Source organism: Pseudonaja textilis, chromosome 2 (assembly GCF_049901715.1).
Source record: "Pseudonaja textilis isolate UNSWEBS1 chromosome 2, rPseTex1.2, whole genome shotgun sequence".
Classification (NCBI taxonomy): domain Eukaryota; kingdom Metazoa; phylum Chordata; class Lepidosauria; order Squamata; family Elapidae; genus Pseudonaja; species Pseudonaja textilis.
This window is the reverse complement of record NC_141991.1, coordinates 239946588-239968831: the sequence shown is the minus strand read 5'-3', so window position 1 is coordinate 239968831 and position 22244 is coordinate 239946588. Positions and strand designations below refer to the sequence as shown.

Sequence of the window (22244 nt, the reverse complement as noted above, 5' to 3'; positions counted from 1 at the left end):
GTACAATTTTTCTGCAGTCCCTATTACAGCCTGAGAAACTGGGGTGGGTTCTTTCTAAGCCTCTTGCCCCACCCTTTATGCAGCCGTAGACTATGCTCCATCTTATCTGACTGTTCCCTAGGCAACATGACTTTGCCTGCCCCCCCACCCACAAGGTCATTTTCATATATTATTACATCTACCAATTAATTTCTATCTCCAATTAACACCAGTAATCCAGAGCTCAAAATAGATGAGAGTGTTTAAAGACAGTTGAAGGAAACATGATGAATCATAGAAACACCGGGTTGGAAAGGACCTTGGAAGTCTTCTAGTCTAACTCTTCACCAGGACAGGAATCCACAGGCGATCCTAAATGGCTGTCCAACTTTTGTTTGAAGCCTCAAGTGAGTGATAGGCACTGGCGATGCTATTTCTTCATTCGGTTGCTATTTCATTGCTCAATAGCTCTGACAGGCAGGAAATTCCTCCTTATTTCAAAGGTGGAAAGCTTCCATCCACAGGTTTTTGTTCTTTCCATTACAGGGTATAAATTCACATCCTTTTTTCTTTCTGACAGTCCTTCAAATAGTGGGAGATTGCTATCCTATCTCCCCTTAGCTTTCTCTTCTCTCGGCTAAACTTACCCAGCTCTTTTAATGGGATTTATCCTCCAATCTTCTCACCATATCTTTTTTTTATTCTTCTCTGCACTCTTTCTGGTTTCTTAGCATCCTTTTTTGACACAGTATTCTAAGTGTGGTCCTACCCTGCAGTGTACAGCAGCAGAAAGAGACCTTTAGGCTCCTACCTTTGGCTGCGCCTCCTTCTCTTCCAAGCTCCCATCTCTACCCATTTATCTCCAGCTTTCCACCTCCACTGGTCCTCCCCTAGCCATTCGCCGTGGCTAATGGGCCTCTGCCCTACACCATAGACCCTACAGCAGGCCTATCAAGTCCTGTAATCTTGAAGTCATCCTTCTGCAGATGCAGCCAAAGATTGCATTGGTTCTTTAAAAGCTGCTATACACTGTAGTCCATGCTTAATCTGTAGTCTATTAAGGTAATCCTTGTCACAAATACTGCTGCTAAGCCAGTTATCACCTTTCTTATACCTTATGTTGGTATTTCTTAAAGTCTGGTCACCAGATCCATTCACAAAATCAAAATTATTTGGCAGAATTGAAGATACTGGCAAAAAATTAAAACACCCTCATTCTTCTCATTATTATTTGTTTTTTTGTTTTGTTTTTTTAAAAACTTTTCATGTAAAATACTTTATATTAATACCTAATATTTTAATACAGTCATTTTTATACGATTCAATAAATAGTCTATCACTTAATTTTGACTAGGGTAAAAGTTGATAAATATATGACCCATATAAGCAAAAGCTCTTTGGGGGTCCTCCATAATTATGAAAAATGGTAAGGGGTCCGGAGAGCAAAAGAGTTTAAGAAACACTGTGTCGTACAGACAAGCCTCGACTTATGACTGTAATTGAGACTGGAATCATGGCCGTCAGCCGTTGTAATCATAAGATGAGGCATCATATGACCAGACACATTTTTTGTGATGGTTGTTAAAGAGAATGCCACAGTCGTTAAGAAAATTCATTTTCTCCAATGGCCATTTTTTAATGGAACAAGAAATGAATACTGGAAACCAGGAAAAAATAACATTGCAAATGGCTGCATGACCACAGGCTAGAAGTGATAAAAGTGAGCCAGTTGTCAAATGCTCAAAATCTCTTTCCCATCACCTCTCTCTCTCTCTCTCTCTCTTTCCCTCCCTCCCTCCCTCCCTGTGTGTGTGTGTGTGTGTGTGTGTGTGTGTGTAGAGCCATTGTAATTTTGAAACTAGTTCAAAAGTAGCTATGGCAGTGGTGGGATTCAATTTTTTTTACTACTGTTCTGTGGGCGTGGCTTGGTGGGCGTGGCAGGGGAAACTCTGTAAACTCTGCAGTCAGAGGTGGGATTTGCAGGTTCTCGCAGCTACTCCAGAACTGGTCAGAACCACCTCTGAGCTGTGGGGAAGTTAGGGTTAGGACTAAGGGTTGGGGAAGATAATGGCTGTTGCATATTTTCATCAAGGTCATCTTTCTTACCCTCTAAATTGACCCCATGCCATTAAAAGACTTCTCTCATTAAAAGACTTCAATCCAATCCAATCAGAATAGAGCTGGAAGGGACCTTGGAGGTCTTCTAGTCCAGCCCCCTGTTCAAGCAGGAGACCCTATACCATTTCAGACCAATGTCTGTCCAGTCTCTTCTTAAAAACCTCCAGTGATGGAGCTCCTACCATGTCTGGTGGCAAGCTACACCACTGGTTAATCGTCCTCGCTGTTTGCACATTTCTCCTCAATTCCAGCTTGCTTCTCTCCTTCACTAGTTTCCATCCATTCCTTCTTGCCCTGCCCTCTGGTGCTTTGGAAAATAAGTTGATCCCCTCTTCTTTGTCCCCTCTCAAATATTGGAATACTGCTATCATGTCACCCCCAATCCTTCTTTCCTCTTGACTAGTTTCAATGACCAATCAGCAGCAGCCCAATGCCTCCTCCTCAGCCTTCTTCCTCTGCCTGTACAGCTGTTCCCGGGCGGCCCTTCAGATAGGCATGAATTAGGAAGGACCAGAGAGTTGATCCGTGCAACACCCACAACAAAGAGCTGTAGGTTTTTATCCCTCTCCTGCCCCCACCACTAAACAAAACCATGCCCGAAAGAAGGACAAGATCTCTACAGAACAGTACCCCTCTCCCAACCCCTGGAGATGGCCAGAAGGATAGCACAATCAATCAATGCTACAAAGCTGAATACTATGCCTTAGGACCATGTTTGCATCAAAAGGTTGCTTCTTCCTAGGAGCAAATTTATCCAAATAAACAATCTATTCTCTTTATTTTATTTATTTTTTTGCAAAAGGAGCCAACCCGATTAATAGTGTTCAGCAGTGCACCATGCCTTTCTGCAAAGGAAAAGCCAAACCTGAGGTCAGAACTGATAGAATGAAATGCCCAGAGAGCTAGCATCCCCCTTTTCATTAGCTTTTGGAAAACACTGCCTTAAAAACCTCGTCCTCTTAACATCCTTCTATCTATAATCAAGAAACCGTGTTTGGCGTGTGACACATTCAGGCGTACAGTGCTTTCCTCTAAATTTAAAATAGTCCAAGCATTTTTTCTGTAGACTAGCTCTCATACAAATTCTGTGCGAGAAGGGTGAAGCCGCTGTTTTGCCATGCTTATTAGATCTTGCTTAACTGGATTCCGCTGCTCTCCTTTAAAAGCAGCTGGGTTTTCTTAAACGTTCCATGATAGTAGCTGAGAAAATTGAATTTGCAGCTGTGAATGGCATTTGGAAGTTTCTAAACAACCGCTTCTGGAAAATAAACCAGAACAGGCAATAAGAATGTCTTTTGAAGTCTTCCAGTGGGAATAATTACAGATAACCCTTGGTTGTCCTAAACTTTTGACTTCAGATCTGGATAAAGAAAATTTCATGGCTGTTCCTCCTTTTTTTTTCCCCCATTAACTTTTGGGGATCCAAAACAATTTAAAGATTAGAGCCAGTAGAAATTTTCTGTCTTTTTCTGAATGAGTTTAGAAATGGGTAGGCAAGAAATTGCTTTTATTGCTTTTTTAAAAATCCATTCTGACACATCCTTTGTCTTTTTGACTTTCTCCAAAACATAGGGGCTATAGGCCACTGCGGGTTAGCTCAGGAATGTCTTCCAGCTACAAAATACCAAACAGAAAGAAAAGCAGCTGAATTTTAAAGGAAGTTGCAACAACTAAGCACAAGATTAAAACTTTGAATGAATGGTATTTGATAAGGAATTGCTAGCGCAATCTGTTGGTCACTGAAAGGTCATTTCAAGAGTGGTAGGATTTTCCCTGTGTTTTTCTCTCTCTACACACAAATGTCTCTTCACAGTCTTCACTATCCTGCCCTGCCCTTCCATTGGTGCTCTGATGGCTGAAAGGAGAAAGGTGGTGGTGGGGGGGTGTTGTTTGTTTTCTTTTGTGTTTTGCAGTCCTGGATCCTGAAATCCAACACAAACACTCATACTTCAAGAGGAGGAATAGAAGCGGGGGTGGGAATCAGAGTAGGCATAATGTAGGAGATGACCAGGCTGAGACTGAGGGCGTGGTAAAACATATCATCAGTTTGGAGTCACTACGCCCCCAGAAGAGACCTAAGTCTATTGACTGTTATCTGGTGCCAATTTGCCTTCACCGTTCAGATTCTTGTAGCATGGAATAAACTCATAATGTTTTTGAATTCTATTCTGGATCCTGGTTTTGTGCGCCTGACACATATCTCAGGAGCTGCCATGAAGAAGAGGGAATCAAACTGTTCCCTAAAGCACCTGGGAGCAGAACAAGAAGCAACAAATGGAAACTAATCAAAGAGAGAAGCAACCTAGAACTAAGGAGACATTTCCTGACAGAACAATTAATCAGTGGAACAACTTGCCTCCAGAAGTTGTGAATGCTCCAACACTGGAAGTTTTAAGAAGAGATTGGATAACTACTTGTCTGAAGTGGTGCAGGGTTTACTGCCTAGGCAGGGGGTTGGACTAGAAGACCTCTAAAGTCCCTTCCAATTCTGTTATTCTATTCTATTCCAACAGATAAGACAGTAAACTAAAGTAGGCATTATTTTATCTTCTCTATTGAGATACAAACTCAAATTTACCGTATTAAATGAGCACAAATAACTAATTATATGCTTTTCTAATAAGATTCAGTTCAAAAGACGCAATTCAGATGCAATTCAGATTTTTAACTCTGCCTATAAAATTGTACACAGTGTTCCACCAGGAAGTACACTACATCTGCCAAATTATTGGAAGTTTTCCCATGTAAATTAGCATTTTTGGAAGTATAGAAAATTTTGTATATAGTAAAATTACTGCTCCTAAAACCCTAAATTTACTCTTTATTAAAACAAGCATTACACTTGGTGTAACGGAGATGTTCCTTAGCATAGTTGTGTCCTCTGACTTTGTTTGGCCTTGGAAACTAAGCAGGAATCTGGTTAGAACTAGATGGGGGCCCTCTGGGGAACACCTGTACAGTAAGTGAAAAAAGACCTTGAAAGATGGACGAAGAAATGCTGCCTAGAGAATGGTCAGAGAGAGGGCACAGCCCACAGCTGCAAAACGAGTGGATCAAGGCACTCAAAAGAGACCATTCCTAGCTTCTCAGACTATAAAGGAGACTGCAAGATATGCGCACTTGCAGAAACATTGCAAGATTCTGTTAATGTAGAATTAGCTCATCTGCTCGTTTTCCCTGTCTGTTCTACCTGGGAAGGTTGACAATGCTAGAGCTGTCTTCCTTGGACAAGGGCTTCCATTCAAGTTCCTTTCCATCAAGTTCTAACAATATATCCAAACACATCCCAGGAGACAGTGGTGGGAAATCATTTCCATACTATTGTCAAGAAAACTGTATAGTTGAGTTTGAGTTCAATTTGTTCTCTTCATCTTCATGGGGATGCAGTTGGATGAAGGTAATATTCATATCTGAATGTACTGCTTTGGTAGAACTTTAAGATTATCAATCCATTCTCAGGTTCTCAGTCACATGGCAACCTGCTCTGCCCTCCCCAGGGTTCCCCAGGCCTCGGAAACTGGGAAAAAATACTTGCTAAGCAACTGGCCATTAAGTGAGGACCTTGTCATTAAACGAGGACCAGTTAAATTTGGTTTGCCATTCACATGGCCACCTGCCCTGCCCTCTCCAGGGCTCCCCTGGCCTTGGAAAGTGGCAAAAAATACTTGCTAAGCAACTGGCATTAAGTGAGGATCTGGTCATTAAGCGACGACCACTTAAATTTGGTTTGCCAGTCACGTGGCCACCTGCCCGGGGCCTCTTCAGTCACATGATCACCTAGCCACGCCCAGTCAGCAAGCTACTCCCACCCCAGTCACATGACCATCAAGCCACACCCACAAATTAGGCCATGCCCACAGAACCGGCTGTTAAGAAATTTGAATCCCACCCCTGCCTGAGCTATATAGATTTTCTTATACTGAGCTATCCTTATCACAATAAATAAGGATCTCAAGAGGTATGAAGTCTAATTACGATATAGTATTTTACTGGAGTATTCTAAATCTATTCAATATCTACATATATATTCCCATTTTCTTTCATTCCTTTATCAAGTTAATGTCACTTAGATAAACAAATATAACTGGATGATAATACTGTATATCAAACAACCTTAGAAATCCAAGAACCTTTTCTGTCTGTCACTACAATTTAATTATCTAGCAGTGATTCTCATTTAACCAAAATAATCTAATCCAGCCTTTACCCCACAATTACTCTTCAGATATGAAATTAGAAATTTCAGCTCCTAATATCCCTAATCATTAGGAACACAGTCATGATACATCTGAAGAATGCCAGGGGTTCAAACTCGTCTTAAGTTTTACTGTCTCTTTTTAAATCTTCCCTGTTAAGATAGTGGATGCTAACAGACCTTAAATCATATACCAGACTAAATGAAAAAGCCACAATGGGATGGACTGGCGCTATATGCCAATTCACAAGCCATGGTTTAAAAATCTAATTGGCTGTCTTAACATACCAGTAACGAAAAGGTCAAAATCAGAGTATTACTACAATATATCAGTACAAAGGTAGTCCTTCACATATGACCATTATTTAGCCAGGCAATTACAGTTATAAGTCATGAGAGTTGTAAAGCAGGACATCATGTAAGCAAACCCTTTTTTATGCCTGTTACATCATTATGAGACACTGTAAATGGCCATAAATGCAGGCTGTTTGCCGAGCACCCAAAATACACTCAACGTAACTGTGGAGAGGGAGCATTGGAATTTCAGAACCATAAGTAGCTTTTGGAAGGTCCACTGTAACTTTGAACAGTGGCTAAAAGACCAATCATAAATTGAGAACGACCTTTAACTTCTACCTAACAGAATTTTTATGCAAATCCTGAAGAAGCAGCAAGATTTTAAGGCAAGATTCCAAAGATCTTTAGCCTATTCCTAAATAGAAAAGTTAATCACATTTATTTTGGGGTCACTGATGTCAACAGCACCGAAACTAGGAAACTGTCATATTCTAAATAAATACTTTCACAGAATGCTAGATTAAAATGGGAAACAGTTCAAGAGTTGGATCCCAGAATCACTATACATAGAACCAGTTTTGAAGTTGCCCCAAAGAATGAAATATGGAATGTTGTTAATGCTAGTAATTCAGCAATTCTTCATTCATACACTGAGAAGGATACACGCCCTCCATGTTGCTGGGCAACAATTGTCACTTTGGCACCAGACAAATGAGAGTCTTTAATCTGTTCCCTTGTCTGTTGGGCTGAAATCTGAGCACAGCATAAACTGCGGTGCTCACAAATTGCCTGTAATTAAAGATGATCAATGAATGCTTCACTTCCACTCCATTTACTGCTAAACTCAACCGAGTTCTAAGATGGAAAGGGAGGCAGGAAGGAAAGTATCACTATTCTTGGATCAAGTGAACTGAGTCACAAAGAGTTCCCATGGTCCATACTGCACGCCACATTAAACCACAGGAAGGCCGATTTAAAAGATGTCCCCCAATCTGACATCAGATTGCTTTTGAACAAATGTGGAGATACTGTACCTTTAAACCATTTGGAGCATGGAAAGAACTAATGCTAACATTTCCACATGATAATTCTTGCTTTTTATGTTCCTTTTCAAGTTTCTGGTCCATTTAAGTAGCACACCTAGCCAATCTTGGCCTATCTCAAAAAGCTAAACAGGATCACGCTTGGTTACTACTTGGATGAAGAACCACTAGGAAATAACAAAGCTGTAGACAAGATTGAGAAGTTAAGGAACATCTTGAAAGAGGACAATGATGAACAATTTTCATATTCTTGCAAAGAACTCTACAAAAGTTTCTGCCATCAAAACAGATATAGGCATATGCAAGAAGCAAGGTGGTCAAGTAAATGAAACATCTGTTTACTTTATGACATTACAATGCATCTTATGAAGTTGTGTGTGACACTGCAACCCAAGTATGAATGGACTGAGCACAGAGGATATCACAAAAAACATGTTAAGGTCCTCCTATTTACCATTGGATCCCTACTGTCAACTTGGTACCTTCTGGATGCCTTGAACTTCATCTTCCATACCCCCCAGCCTGCATGACCAAAATTGTAGCTGAGAATTATGGTTATAGAAACAGATCAAGAGGATATCAAGTTGGGAAAGGAGCTATAAATAAAATCAACTTTGATTTGAGCTTAACTCCTTTAATATAGGCCACTATCTTACAAAAAATATTGAGCTATTGCCATTTTCCAGGATGCTACTGTACTCATGGCCCTGGATCAGTCTTTTCAAAATTAAATGGCTTAGTAATCTAATTCAGTGACCCAGTAAACCATTGTTTAACAACAGCTTGAATAAATGAATAAATAAATTGCAAAGCCGTAAGCAGTGGGCATATAAGCCTCAGTGGATGGATGGATTCACAAACATAGTAAATCTAAAATGAACAAAACTCAATATAACTTAGCTTGTTGCGTGATCCAAGCCACTTCTTATGTTCCTGTTTATTACTTGGACTATGATGATTTTGGCTGAACCAGATTCTATTATTTTATGCCAAGTGCCTAAGGTAACATCAAACAAATGAACACCGGTTCTATGGTTTATTCATACATTTTTCTTACTGCAAGCTTTATTGGTAGGAGTGACACGGTAAAATTAGGTTACAAGCATTTTTGGACAGAATGTTCTTCTTGTGGCTGACTGAATGGAGCAGTCTTCCCTAAACTGGTGCCATGGTGGCTATGGATCCCAAATGTTTACGTTTAACCCTTTCTAATGGTGACAGTTTGGATAAGGCTAAGAAAGATTAAATTGTTAGCGTATTGCTGGAAAGGTGCAGTTTATAAAATTACAAATGTCTACAGATCAAATATAGAAAAGAAAGGACATGACAGTAACCACTAGCAGCAAAACTCAAGTCAGAGAAGAATTGGAGGTGTTTAATTAGAGATTGGACAGCCATTTATCTGAAATGGTATAGGGCAGTGGTGGCTAACCTTTTGGGGCTCCTGTGCCCAAAATTGGGCACTCATTAGCGCATGCACACTCACATTCCAGCACCCAGAATGCAATGCACGCACCCAACACACACCCTGCGCATGCTCACACAATCCCACCAACCCGCCACCCCCTTACCTGCACTGCGTCTCACAGCTGATTTTTGAGGCCTTTTGCAAGGCTTTTTAGGCTGAATAATATGTCTGTTTCATCACTTCCGGTACTACGGGAAGTGATGAAACGGGCCTATTTCGTCCTGAAAAGCCTTGCAGAGGCTTTTTCCAAGCCTCCGGGAAGCCGAAAAAGGCCTCAAACTAACCAAAATAGAATCAGCTGTGAGGCGTGCGCATGCGCAGTGAGGTAAGTTTGCCTGTGGCTTGAGTGCCGGCACAAATGGCTCTGTGTGCCACTTGTGGCACACGTGCCATAGGTTCGCCGTCACAGGTTGCCTGCTTTGCAGGGGGTTGGATTAGAAGACCTGCAAGGTCCCTTCTAGCTCTCTTATTCTGTAATCTGTACTTCTGGAAGGATGCTTTTGACTGACGGACTGTCCCCATTCCAAGATAGGACAGATCTTTCTGACTGTGTAACTTTACCTTCATAGGAAATGGGTTTTTTTTATCGAATTTCCTTGCATTGTCCAATCAACCGATGTCAGCAACTCCCCCCAATGTCCAGCAACAATCTTTCCCATCCTTGCTACTAGATACTGAGTCTGTACGGGAAAAACATGAACTCCCCATTAAGCTTTCCAACATGGTATCAGGATTTCTGGGCTTCATAATTTGGAAGGACACAGAAGGAGCAAAAGCTTCACTCAGTTTTCCAGCTTATGATCTTTTATAAAGGGAATTCTTGACACAAATGTATTTAAAGAGACGCTACTTGTCTATCACGGAGATAGATGCTAAGCAGCCCTGAGGTCATCCCACCATACTTTATTTATGCATTTGTTTATTTGAAGCAGCGGTATGCATACTGATAACTTGAACTGTAGAGTTGCTAATAGCATTCCGAAAATAGGACTCCAAGGCTACAAACTGATTTGGCAAAATGCTGCTCTTAACAGTAAGAATACTTTTGAATAACGAAACATTTAAAGAATCCCTGCTACTTTTTATTACTAACCCATATTTTACTTACAGGTAGTCCTCGCTTAACAGCCCTAACTTGGGCTGGCAATTCTGTCACTAAGTGAAGCCCTTCATGAGTTCTGATGCACTTCAAACATCACATGACTGCCCTTATCACAAGCAGTTCCAGCCGCCAGGGTGATGGTGATTCAGTGAATCACTTGCAGTCACTAAATGAAATATTATATGACTGTTACTTGTGACCTCCTGCTGGCTTCCTCATTGTCTTTGCATTTTGGAAGCCAGTGGAAAGGTCACAAATGGTGATCAGGTAACTGCAGGATGCTGTGACAGTCAGAAATGTGTGTCCACTGTTAAGCATCCAAACTGCAATTATGTGACCACAAGGACGCTACAATGGGCTTAAGTGCAATACTAGTTGTAAGTCTCTCTTTTTCAGCACGGTTGTAACCTTGAACAGTCACTAAGGAAATGTTTGTTAAGTGAGGACTATCATGTATTTGTTTCATACACAATTTTTCTGCCCACCCACTCCCTCTTGTGGTCTCACTGTGAGCCAAAGCCGTACCAAAACAGCACTAATAGCATGCATGCTTATAAAGTTTATTTTAACCAAGCCAATCCCTGCAAGCTCAAGGTTACCTATAAAAATATAGTCTTCACATTTTTGTAGCAAAATTCACACTCATCGAAGCACTGAATAGAAAGCTCCTCTTCCTACAGGATCCAATCCCCACCCATTTCATTCAGTAGCGTAGAACACACCCATATAAACCCACAAGCACATACAACAAGGTGAGCCTTGTTAAAACAAACCTCTCACTTTCTGCACTGAATGTTATCACTATTACTGTAAGGTCCCTGTGGGATAAGAACCATTTGGTGAGTCCGTGGGCATTAGCACATACAACTTTTGGTAAAACAATTGCTGGTTGTAATTGTAAAACATTCTCAGTGAATGTTCACCTCTTTGGGACAATAATCTAGGTCTGTCTATATTTGCATTCTTGAAAATTCAAATCCAGCAAGGGATGGGGAAGGAGTCCCCAAGCGGTGCTTGCTCTGATTTATTGAGGATTCCAACATCCAATTTCTCCAAAATCCCTGGTTTTCCTTGAGGCTGCTGTCGCAGCTCTACACTGTCCCCGGGGCTCAGTTCTGGCACCACGGAGCCCTTCATGAGTTCTGATGCATCTTCTCCATTTAATCAAACGAGACCAAATCTGATCAAAAACGTTCCTTGCAAAGCCACGACCGAAGCCAAAAGCACTGGTAAGAAGGCACTGTCGCTCAAACGCACAGCTGTGGCAATGGTTTCACAAACCAAAGTCATTTTAAACAACGTTCTTAAAAGAGAGTGCAAACCGGGCATTTCCCACAACCATAAACAACAATTAGCCATAATGAAAGGATATCCATTTCCCCAGAGTTTTACCTTTCCGAGGAAAGCACCACTGGCGTGGGAGTTGTCATTTTAGTTACATAACTTTTTTTTTCTTTTTTAGCTTCCCAGTTCCGTTTACGCAGAAGCGACCAAATACTCGCCCATTTCTCTGAAAGACTTTCACCATCCGTTACTCCTACCTCTTCTCCTTTTGAGATCTCCCTGGAGGTGTTTTTCCCCTTCTCTCTTCCTCCTCCTCCTCTTTAAAAGACTTGCTTTCTGTGGAATTTCTTTAAGGAGCAGCTGGCATCTCTGGATTAATCGGTGAGCGGGTGGCTTAGAATCCCGTTAAGTCTATTAATTAGTTTAATCGCTGACTGGCACCCGAGACGAGGGAGAGAGAGAAAAAGAAAGAGGGAGGGAGAGGGAGAAAGAGAGAAAGAGAGAGGGAGGAAGAGAGAGGGAGGAAGAGAGAGGGAGGGAGGAAAAGAGAGATAGAAAGAGAAGGAGAAGGGGAACTTAAATACTCAAGGAGCAAAATCCAGCAGCTAGTGCTGCTGCTGCTGCTGCTGCTGGCTTGGCTTCTGCTGGGGGGGAAAGCTCTTTTCCCCCACAAATGGATTTGTTTATGCATGGGGAGGAGGGGGGGAACGAAGTAAGGGTTTCTGGAGCTGCTTCATTGAGTTTCCAGAAGGCGGAGGGCGTGTTTTCCCCTCCTCCTCGATGCTTCTGGCAAAAGGAAAACAAATAGATCGCGAGGCATTTCTGACGCTGCTCTGTCAGTTGCAAGGCGCTCAGCTGTCAAAGAGGCAGAGAAAACCCCGTCCACTCCTCCTCCTCCTCCTCTTCCACGGAGAGATTGGCAGCCTCAGCGGGCACAAGCCCCAGAGGGCTTTCAACGGGCAGGTGAAATCTCACCTATTTCTGGGTTGCAGCAGCAGCAGCGAGAAGAGCTGGCCCTTCCAAACAAACCCCGCTAGAGAAGGGAATAAGCAAACCCTCAACTACTTTGCTGTCAAGCCGAGAAACATTTGGGGGAGGGGGGCGAAGAAGAAAAATGAGGAGGAGGAGGAGGAGGAGGAGGAGAAGAAGAAGAAGAAGAAGAAGAAGAAGAAGAAGAAGAAGAAGAAGAAGAAGAAGAAGAAGAAGAAGAAGAAAGAAAGAAAGAAAGAAAGAAAGAAAGAAAGAAAGAAAGAAAGAAAGAAAGAAAGGAAGGAAGGTCAGCGCCAAGATCGGTGCGCCCCTACGGCTATCCCGCGAGCTCCTGGCATGGCTGGTTCCCTAACCTCAAGAAGGCACCGGCGAGGCCTGGGGCAGGAAAAGGGCCTGGAGGCGACCCTGGAAGGCGATGGTCAGAGGAGACCTCCGCCCTCCCCTCCCCCACCCCCGCCCCAGCTGGCTGAGTGACAGGGTCTGATCTGACCGCACCGCTCAAGCATTTCCTTTCCACCTTCCCCTGCGCGCAGTTCCTTTCGCTGCTTCGGATAACTTCAGCCGGCAGGATCATTCCCCCACCCCCACCCCGGGAGGGGCACAGCCTTTTTTTTACCCGCTTCCCTTCCTTCCCCCCGCCCCCTCCCCCTCTGCAAAGTGATTAAGAAGCGCGACCGAGGCAGCTAAGCTGCTTATAGCGCTCCTCCTCAGGGCTTCCCGCCTTGATGCAAGAAGCGGCAACGCTTTTGTTGCTTGGAGATTTACCTCACAGTCCCGCTGTGGGCTGGCCAAGGCGGCTCTCCTGCAAACTTTTGTTCAGGGCTGTGCGGGGACCTGGGCAACGAACGGCCGGGACAAGGTCCTCCTGGCCAAAGAAACCGGAGCATCCCAAGCCCTCTCCTAAGGTTTCTCACAGGCCTCATGGATGGACTTTTTGTCTGGAGGGAAACCAAATTCCCCAAATGGAGAGAGGGCTGTGGAAGGTACCATGTCTGATTTTAATTGTTTTTCTCTCGCCTTTACTATTATTTTTCACATAACTGACGGCTCGAGATACAGAGATTTGGAAGGGACCTTGTAGGTCATCTAGTCCAACCCTCCTCCACCATTTCTGACAGATGGCAGTCCAGTCTCTTCTTGAAAGCTTCCAGTGATGAAGCTCCCATAACTACCAAAGGCAACTTCTGTTCCGTTGGCTGATTGTTCTCACAGTCAGAACCTTTTCCTTCCTCCTCCTCCTCTTTAACCCCCAGAACAACAACCCTGTGAGGTGGGTTGGGCTGAGAGAGAGAGTCATTGGCCCAACGTCACCCACCCGGCTTCCAAACCTAAGGGGGGATTAGAATTCACCATCTCCTAGCGATCAGGCCAAAGTCACCCAAGCAGCTTTCATGCTTAAGGCAGAACTATAAGTCAGCATCTCCAGGTTTCTAGGTTGATGCCTTAATCCAGGGGTCCCCAGTCCCACTGTTGGCGGACCGGAACTGGTCCACAGCGTGTCGGCAACTGGGCCACGGAAACAAGTGAAGCCCCATCCGTGGGATGCAGGCAGCATGCAAAACCAGGCCCCCTCCAGACCGTGGAAAATCCTTTCTCCACAGAGCCGGTTCCTGGTACCCAAAAGACTGGGGGGGGCACTGCCTTAACCACTAGACCAAATTGGGTTTGGGCCTCTTGCAATCATTTTAAAGCCACACTGTTTTGTTAAAGAGCACTACTCTGTTTTAAACTTCCTGTGATTGAGCTACACAAGCAAGCCTATAGGCTGGATTCACATTTGGGATTAATTTATGGTTTGCTTAATCGTGGTTTATTCAAGCTGTCCAAATGACTTGGATCTGTCCAAAATGCCAGGTGATGAAAGCATGGTTTATAATTATTGCATTCCTTTACCACACTAAGCAATACATACATACATACATACATACATACATACATACATATACATACACACACACACACACACACACACACACACACACATGATCACACTATTTACTTATTTATCACATTTTTGAACTGCCTCACAGTATCTTTTCTTTTTATGTACACTGAGAGCATATGCACCAAGACAAATTCCTTGTGTGTCTAATCACACTTGGCCAATAAAGAATTCATTCATTCATCCATTCACAGAGGGACTTGGAGCGATGTCAATAAAATATTAAAATATTTTTAAAAACAGTTAAAAATCTAAAAAGGCAAGGATGGTTAAAACTCTGTTAAAAATTAATGTAAAGGCAATGGGAGGGCCTTGGGGATACTAACTGTGCACTGCACAAGCCTATTTATGACCCTGAGAAAATAGCCAAGAGCGCAAAATCCCTATGTGTAATTAGGATGCAGCCAGAAACTAAACACTGCCTTCAACATATCCTTAAACTACACAGTGCGTTTAATTCTGGACACTGCGCTTCAAGGAAGATGTCAGTCAACAGAGGATAAAAATGGCCAAGGCTACAAAAACAAGATCTGTGAAGAAAAACAGACGTGTTTGTCTCAAGAAGACCAGGGATAGGGGAACATCCCAGGATGTGTTTGTGTTTGTCTCAAGTAAAATGGATCTATGAAATGCAAAAAACTGGGCCACCAACAGGTGATCGCAAAGACCTAGAGATTTCTGTCTCTTGCCACCTATTGGTAATACAGAAGCTCTCTTCTAATTTAAACAATGATTGAAGATGCATTAAATATGCATATTTACCAAACATTTGGATGATAATTGTGTCAGGAGTGCAGTGCTGTTTGGTCTGCCTTTCAGATTGGTTGATCTAAAAAAAAAGAGAAAAAACACCTCCTGTCTTTTAGGATAGCTGGTTTAGGGAATTGTTTGTAGACGGATAGCTTTTAAGACTGTTTTAGTTGTTCTTTTGTAAACTATTCTGAGGCCCTACAGAAAAATATCACAGCATCGACACTGGCCAAGAACTTTCCAACATGTAGGATTTCAAGTCTAGAAACTGATCATCTGGTGAAAAGAAATATAAATTGCAGGATTGTTTAAGACCAACTAGTTTTAGATGTATAGGGCTACTACCTGCAACTGAACTAAATCATATCCAAGATGAGAACTAAAAGCATCCAAATCCATTCCCTTTTGCCCAAGATGTCTAAGGCTGTCAGACCCGCCTCAGCTTGAACCTCTAAGTAAGGACGATCCTTAATTCCATTTATTGATAAAGGTATAGTTTACTAGAAGTCAAGTGAATTACAGTACTACATAGCCAAAATGGAGAACCATGTGCCAAAATACCCAAGCCTAACTTTTCCCTCTCTTAATCACTTTCCATTACTGGGCCCCCATGTCCAATCAAATTCAAATAAGATGTTACAACAGTCACTTCAAGTGTATGTTTGGTGTGCAACTGTGTTCCATTGCCAGCTGGTTAACTTTGAAGCCCATCTTGGAGAGATATGATTAAGTTTTATTTCCCTCACACACACCCTCATCCAGGCCCCCTTGAGCTCATGGCAGCTGATACCGAACAGTTGCACAGCGTGAGCATGAGGTGGCAGCTGACATTGGCTGTAAAAAGGAGGCTGAAACAGTTGCACTGTTGCCCTAACACAATTATTCCCCCTTAATTTCCCTGGCCTGGTTGCATACCTGGTTAAGTATGCAAATGTACAAGGCCAGAATTCAGTGACAATTCTTCTCTCTAGATATACATGCTTGGTCTTTCCGGCTCCTTCCTCTATTCCACAGTCTTCAACAAGAACTTGCCATAACCTCTGGTCTCCAAGAACTCCAGACCAGGTTTCTGAATTTAATATGCCTCAGTTCAATTTCGTACTACAGTAAAAATTGGTGCTGGATTTTCATAGTATAGGATTTCTACCTTTGGTATGGATAATCATCTGTTGCATGCCTGAGCCTTGGCTAGATCTACAATTGATTTTAATCTGCAGGTTGTAGGAGCATAGTTAAGTCATCAACAGCTTGATTTGCCTTCTACCCATTTTTGGGCACGGATCGTAAGTCCACTTTTTAGCACCATCATAATTTCAGGCAATGAGCAAATGGTCATACCTTGAGGACTATCTGTACTTTCTAACTACTTACTGTAAATCTTTAGGTCAAAGGTGAGTAACATGGTATCATTTACATCAGTACCCCTGTTAATACATCTTTTGATGTCTATTGGCCTCCATTCCCTATTTTACTTCATTTTATTATAGAATCCTTTTTTTATTTTTAAAAAAGTAGAAGTCAATGTTCTACAAAGCAAACTGCTAGATTTGGTATTATTTCATATCATTATTTACAGGAATACAACTGGGCCCTGTAGGCATTCTTAGAAAATAAAGGAAATTAAAACTTGGAAATGTTGTGTCCATCTGTTTCAAAAGAAAAAAAAACGACAATAAGCTAAAGTTTTACAAGCCATTTCTTGGAGTGATGAAGCTTATTTGGGTTTCCTTTACTTTTTCATGTTGTAACATGTTTTTCACCTGTGGCCACCTTGAAATACCCTGGCCCCAACCTGGTTGAGATTTAATGGCTTAGATTATCGTTCTCTGATCTGTGATTTCCTAGAAATGCTGGACTGAATATCTTACAATCTCCAACCACGGGGCTTTCTGGAAATGATGAGATTTGTTATCCAGTACACCTTCAGGATTGAGAAAGGCTGGCATAAATAAATATTTACAGAAGTCCAAAAACAGCTGCAAAATCTTTAGTAGTGGGCAGAGCATGGTATTACTGGTATGTTATCTATGCAATTCCTTTAAGTATCACCAATTAAAAATTCTCTGTTATTAAACATTAACTATAAACTCCATAGAATTTCAAGCATGGGTAACTTATGACCTACTTACTTATAATACCATTGAGACTAGAATTGCCACTGCTAAGCAAGGTAGTTGTTAAATAAGTCACATCTGAGATGGGGCAAGGTCCCCCAACCTAGCAGTTCGAAAGCACGTGATTGCGAGTAGATAGACAGGTACCACTTTGGCAGGCACATTAATGTGGACATGTAAGGAGCCTTCAATCAGGCATCCGCCAGACAAGGATGATGTCACCACCTAATCTTTTAACCAGGAAGCACTCATGTGAAGCCAAGACATTGCAACCGCCATAAGTACATATTGAGTGCAAACACCTAAATTTTAATCATGTGACCGTCGGTATGCTGTGACAGTCATAACTGTGAGGATTGGTCATAAGTCACTTCGTTCAATATTATTGTAACTTTAGTCACTGAAGAAATAGTTATAATTTGAGGACTACTTGTACTGAATTACATACATTTTCAAACATTGGCCGAATTTGCGTAGAATAATTTTCAAGATAATGCCTCAAGCGAGGTTTAGCAACTTCTTTTTTAGCCTAAAAGTTTATCCTCTCAGCACATGAAACTATATTGCATTCGCATTCCATTGTTGTTTAAACGTGGTGCAAACCTTGTTTGCTTGCATTAGACCTAAAAGAAAAAAACATGAAACCAGCTTCAGAACTGGAATGCATAATGGGAGAGAAGAAAGAAAGAGACATACAGAACATTCCCATGGTGCAACATAAACAATGCATTATTGTACGTGAATTCTTTGAAAGATCTATTGCCAACGAAGGCTGACAAGAAACAGACACGCAGAAACTTCCTCTTATCTGGACCTCCTGCATCTGGAATTCACAACTTAGAGTCCATGATTCATGTGTCCCGTGAGAAGGAGCCAAAGACCATGCATGCAAATGCTGGACATCTCCAAAATAAAACTCAGTCTCCATTTTTATTTATTTATTCATTTGTATCCCACTTTTATTATTTTTTTACAAGTAACTCAAGGTGGCAAACATATCCAACACATCTTCCTCCTCCTATAGTTGTGAAGAACAACCTCCTTAACTTAAACCCTCTAAGACTATTCTCCAACCTGGTGCCCTTCAGATGCATTAGTCTTCTATTATCCTCAATTACATAATATCTTGAAAGGTAGTTGAAAGAGTCAATTAATCATTAGACTCATATATGGTTGGACCATACAAAGTTTGCTTGTACATTATGACAAGCAAAGGAGGGATACTGGGGGTGGAGGGCAGGGGCGGGCTTCAAAAATTTAGCAATGGGTTCTCTGCCCGGTTGCTGGGTGGGCGTGGCCATTGTGGGCGTGACCTAGTCATCCTCCTGCACCGGGCGGGGAGGCGCGTTTTTGCCCTCCTGGGCTCTGGAGGCTTTCTTCAAGCCTCTAGGATGGCAAAAATGGCCTCCTCGGGCTCTGGAGGCCCTCTGGAAGCCAGAAACGAGCCATTTCCAGCCTTCCCAAACTTCCGGGAGGCCTGTTTTTCGCCCTTCCCAAGCCTCCACATGCGCTCTGCACTTACCTGCATCCAAAATGGGCTACGTGGGGACTCCTGGGACGGAGGGGCAGGATGGGTGGGGCCAGCCAGGAGTGGGATTGGGGGGTTCTCCAAACTGCACAGAATCTTAGCTAGGGGCTCTCCCCGAACCCCTGCGAACCCCCAGCAGCCCCACCCCTGGTGGAGGGTCTCTTCTGGGTTTGGAGTGGTATGCTGTACTCAAACATAATTTTTACTAATCTAATGTTCCACAGCTTTGAACATGTAATGCATATTCCAGTAAGTTTATTTCTCTTCCTTAGAATACATTGGAGAAAAAAAAGAGAAAGACCTAGTTACCATGACTCAGCTTGCTTCCATTCTAACCCATCTACAGATATGTTAACATTCATGAAGATCTTCTGAAAATCCCTTTTTGTGGTTGGGTTGTTGTTGTTGGGTTTTTTTTTGGAGAAGTAAGAAACAATCAGAGCTGTGTCTGAAATAGTCACATCACACATTAAGACAAGAGACCACAACGCATGGGCTCTCAGGCCCAGCCACACAATATGCTACCCCACCCCCCATCCATATTGTATAAAAGGGACTGAGGCCCAGGGAAGAGTTTTATTTTTATTGTGTTATGCCTGTTTTAGGATTTATTAAAAAAACTTTTTCATCATTTTCCCCCTTCTGAAACAGTTTTCTTGGTGAAAGATGCAAGCCTTCAGACATTCTCTAACACAGAGGTCCTCAACCCATGGTCCACAGCCCTGACCTGGTGAGTGGTCCATTGGGAACTGGACTGTGCAAGCGGCAGATGCGTGCACGAAACAACTGCCTCTCCCGCTCCCCCCGCTTTGCTATTGGTCCACAAAGCCAGAAAGGTTGGGGACCACTGCTCTTACAATTCAGCTTTTACCCCAAGCTCTGGAATATGTCCACTTGATATATTCGATACTTCAATAAGTGTTTCTTCCAACGCAAGATGAGCTTTCTGTTGTTTTAAGTACTGTACCAATCAATCATCTTGAGTTGAAATGATAGATAGGATTTGGAGGCCTTGAGGGATTTTGGCTACAGGTTCACTACCTCTATACTAAACCATAAACAAAACCTACCAACTGAGTTTACACAACACACCAGGACAAATATGTGAATGGCTAATTACTGGCATAGCGTGCCATGAAAACACAGCCAATAACTTATTTGTGTTTGTTTCTGTTTTGCTACTTTTAAAAAATATTTTGTTCCATCATTTCTTTAGTTTCTTCCTAATATTTGTGTCCCTGAGAGTATGTTTTTTTTATTCAGTAAAAAACATGCACATCACATTCTTTGTTCATCTCATGCAAAGGTCAGGATTACAAAAAAATAACCCACAGACATTTATTCTCCAAAGAATAATTTCAACACACACAAAAACACTATTTTTAACTTGGATTCTGTTTCATGTTGGAAGTTGCCTACAGAGCGCATATAACCAAAAGGACCACAGCAATCGAAAGGTTATTTGCATTTTTGCTTTTCCATTATAGAAAATAGTAATTGTAATTTATGCTTTTCAAGAAAATTTCTTCAGACCACACACATGCTCTGCTCTCCAATTTCTGCCTTATATTTATCATTGCCAAGGAATGCTTTAACTTGAAGACTACGAACATCCTAGGATTCATGGGACGAACCCTGGTCATTTCCAGCAAGAAAACATGAGGGAAAAAATATTCAATATTCAATACCATTGGCCAAGTGCCCCACTGCATGGCAGGGCATCGCCCAATGGCTTTCTCACCTGTTTCTAGGCAAAACTGAATTATTTGGGTACTGTTGTGGTTTGCTGGCAGCCTGTGCAGACGGCAGCAGAATCGGACAGTGGGGAAGAACGGGGATCGGTCCAGGAGCTGGGAGAGGACTCGGACGAGGGTCCTGCGCCCAATGCAGAGAAGGAGCCAGGACCATCTGGGAGTGGAGTGCTGCCTCTGGAGCCTTCGAAGTCTGGCAGCAGCGAAGCAGAGGACCCAGGGGAGCCTGTTCCCAGTGTGTGTGTGTGCACAGAGCTGCTAGAAGGCGAGAGCAGCTGAAACAAAAGGGGTGGCTCTGGAGTAAGGCTGGGAGGTGATTGCCCCTCCCGTAAGAGATAAAAGTCAGTCCTCCATGATGAAAGCTTTGCAGGAAACAAAGTAATTCATTCAGTTCAGATTCATTCTTGAATCTCTTTGTACTTCAGTTGGTTTTTTTTCTAGTTCATTTGACACTTCTGTTGTTGGCAGCACTTCACAGAAAAGAAAGGTGGGTGCTTATCTCGAGGGACTGTTTTAAGATTCTTTACCAGCTGGGAATGAAAACAATTCCCAGCGTTGCAATAAAATAAGACTTGTTTAAGCGTGTGCGTAATTACGATCTAGGAAGCCTTGATTAGAACAGATACCAACTTGCCTGTCTCATCCCAATCTGGTCCCTATTGGTCTGCTATGAATTCCCTGCCTCCATCCCTTCACTAAGAGCCCTTCTCTCCAAGGCTTTCACATAGAAATGGCGGTGAGTTAAAAAACTTATGTTACAGCATCCACTCTCATCCTGATGCCTTACCTGCTAGGACTACAAATCCCAAGATTCTTAGCACCCACGGTCATTCTTCAGCCTATTATCAGGCTCAGTGAATAATCAGAACCTTAAAGGGCCACTGGATTTAGTACTTAATGCTCTGCTCACCTGACCCTCAATTCCTGCTGTGTACAATCTACGTCCTGATCGGTGAGAGCTAGAATGGTTAAAAGAACATCTGCAAATATACAGCAAACCACGCTAATTTAAAGCAGGGGCAGAAGCAGTTTTCAAGTTTTGTTTTTGGAAGTCGTTGAGTGTGTGATGAATTAAAACCCTCAGCCTGATTCCGAAGGTTTTGCCATCTGAATACCATAATTCTTTGGCACCAACTCTAATTTTTTTTTTTTAGCTATCACTTTCACTGCAACGTAAGTAATGAATGATTTAATTCCATGGCTCTCTAACCACATTATCCAGTTCTATTTGTACGATGAATTTATGATTCAGAGTTTCCTGCTTTCCCTGAGCAACGTGCTTCTTTCCTAAAGCTTCAGTTCCACTCTATCAAAAGGAAACATGTGCCAAACATTTGCTTCCTGCCTCCCACCTCAATCTGTAAAGTCCAACTGGTGTGGTGGAAATTCAGTTGTATGACATTCCACCAGCTATCGGGGTTTAAGATACAAGAAAAGGCAAGATATGAGTCAAGTCATAAAAACTCTTCAAAATAGAGGGTACAGGTAGCCTCAACGTACGACCACAACTGAGCCCAAAATTTCCACTGCTAAGCAAAACAGTTGTTAAGTAAATTTTGCTTCATTTATGACCCACAAATCGCTTGCCATAGAGCTTAAACAAACCACTGCAATTGTTAAGTTAGCAACGTGGTTGTTAAGTGAACCTGGCTTCCCCATTGACCATGCCTATGAGAAGTTTGC

At 42.3% G+C, this 22244-nt stretch overlaps 1 protein-coding gene across 5 annotated transcripts in view; it reads right to left on the bottom strand.

The window, feature by feature from the left end:
• Window positions 1-22244, bottom strand: part of PDZD2 (PDZ domain containing 2) — a 202250-nt gene that overhangs the window by 161494 nt on the left and 18512 nt on the right. The window contains exon 1 of one of the 5 annotated variants that reach the window (XM_087927413.1): window positions 11744-12232. The exons of 2 other annotated variants lie outside the window; for them this stretch is intronic. Coding sequence is in view for 1 of the 3 variants with exons in the window: in XM_087927408.1 (XP_087783534.1) it covers window positions 11595-11632 (38 nt within the window). In the remaining 2 variants the exon portion in view is untranslated. Of the gene's footprint in view, window positions 1-11594; window positions 11660-11743; window positions 12233-22244 lie in introns of those variants that run through there. 2 more of the 5 variants (XM_087927410.1, XM_087927408.1) reach the window with 2 other exon arrangements.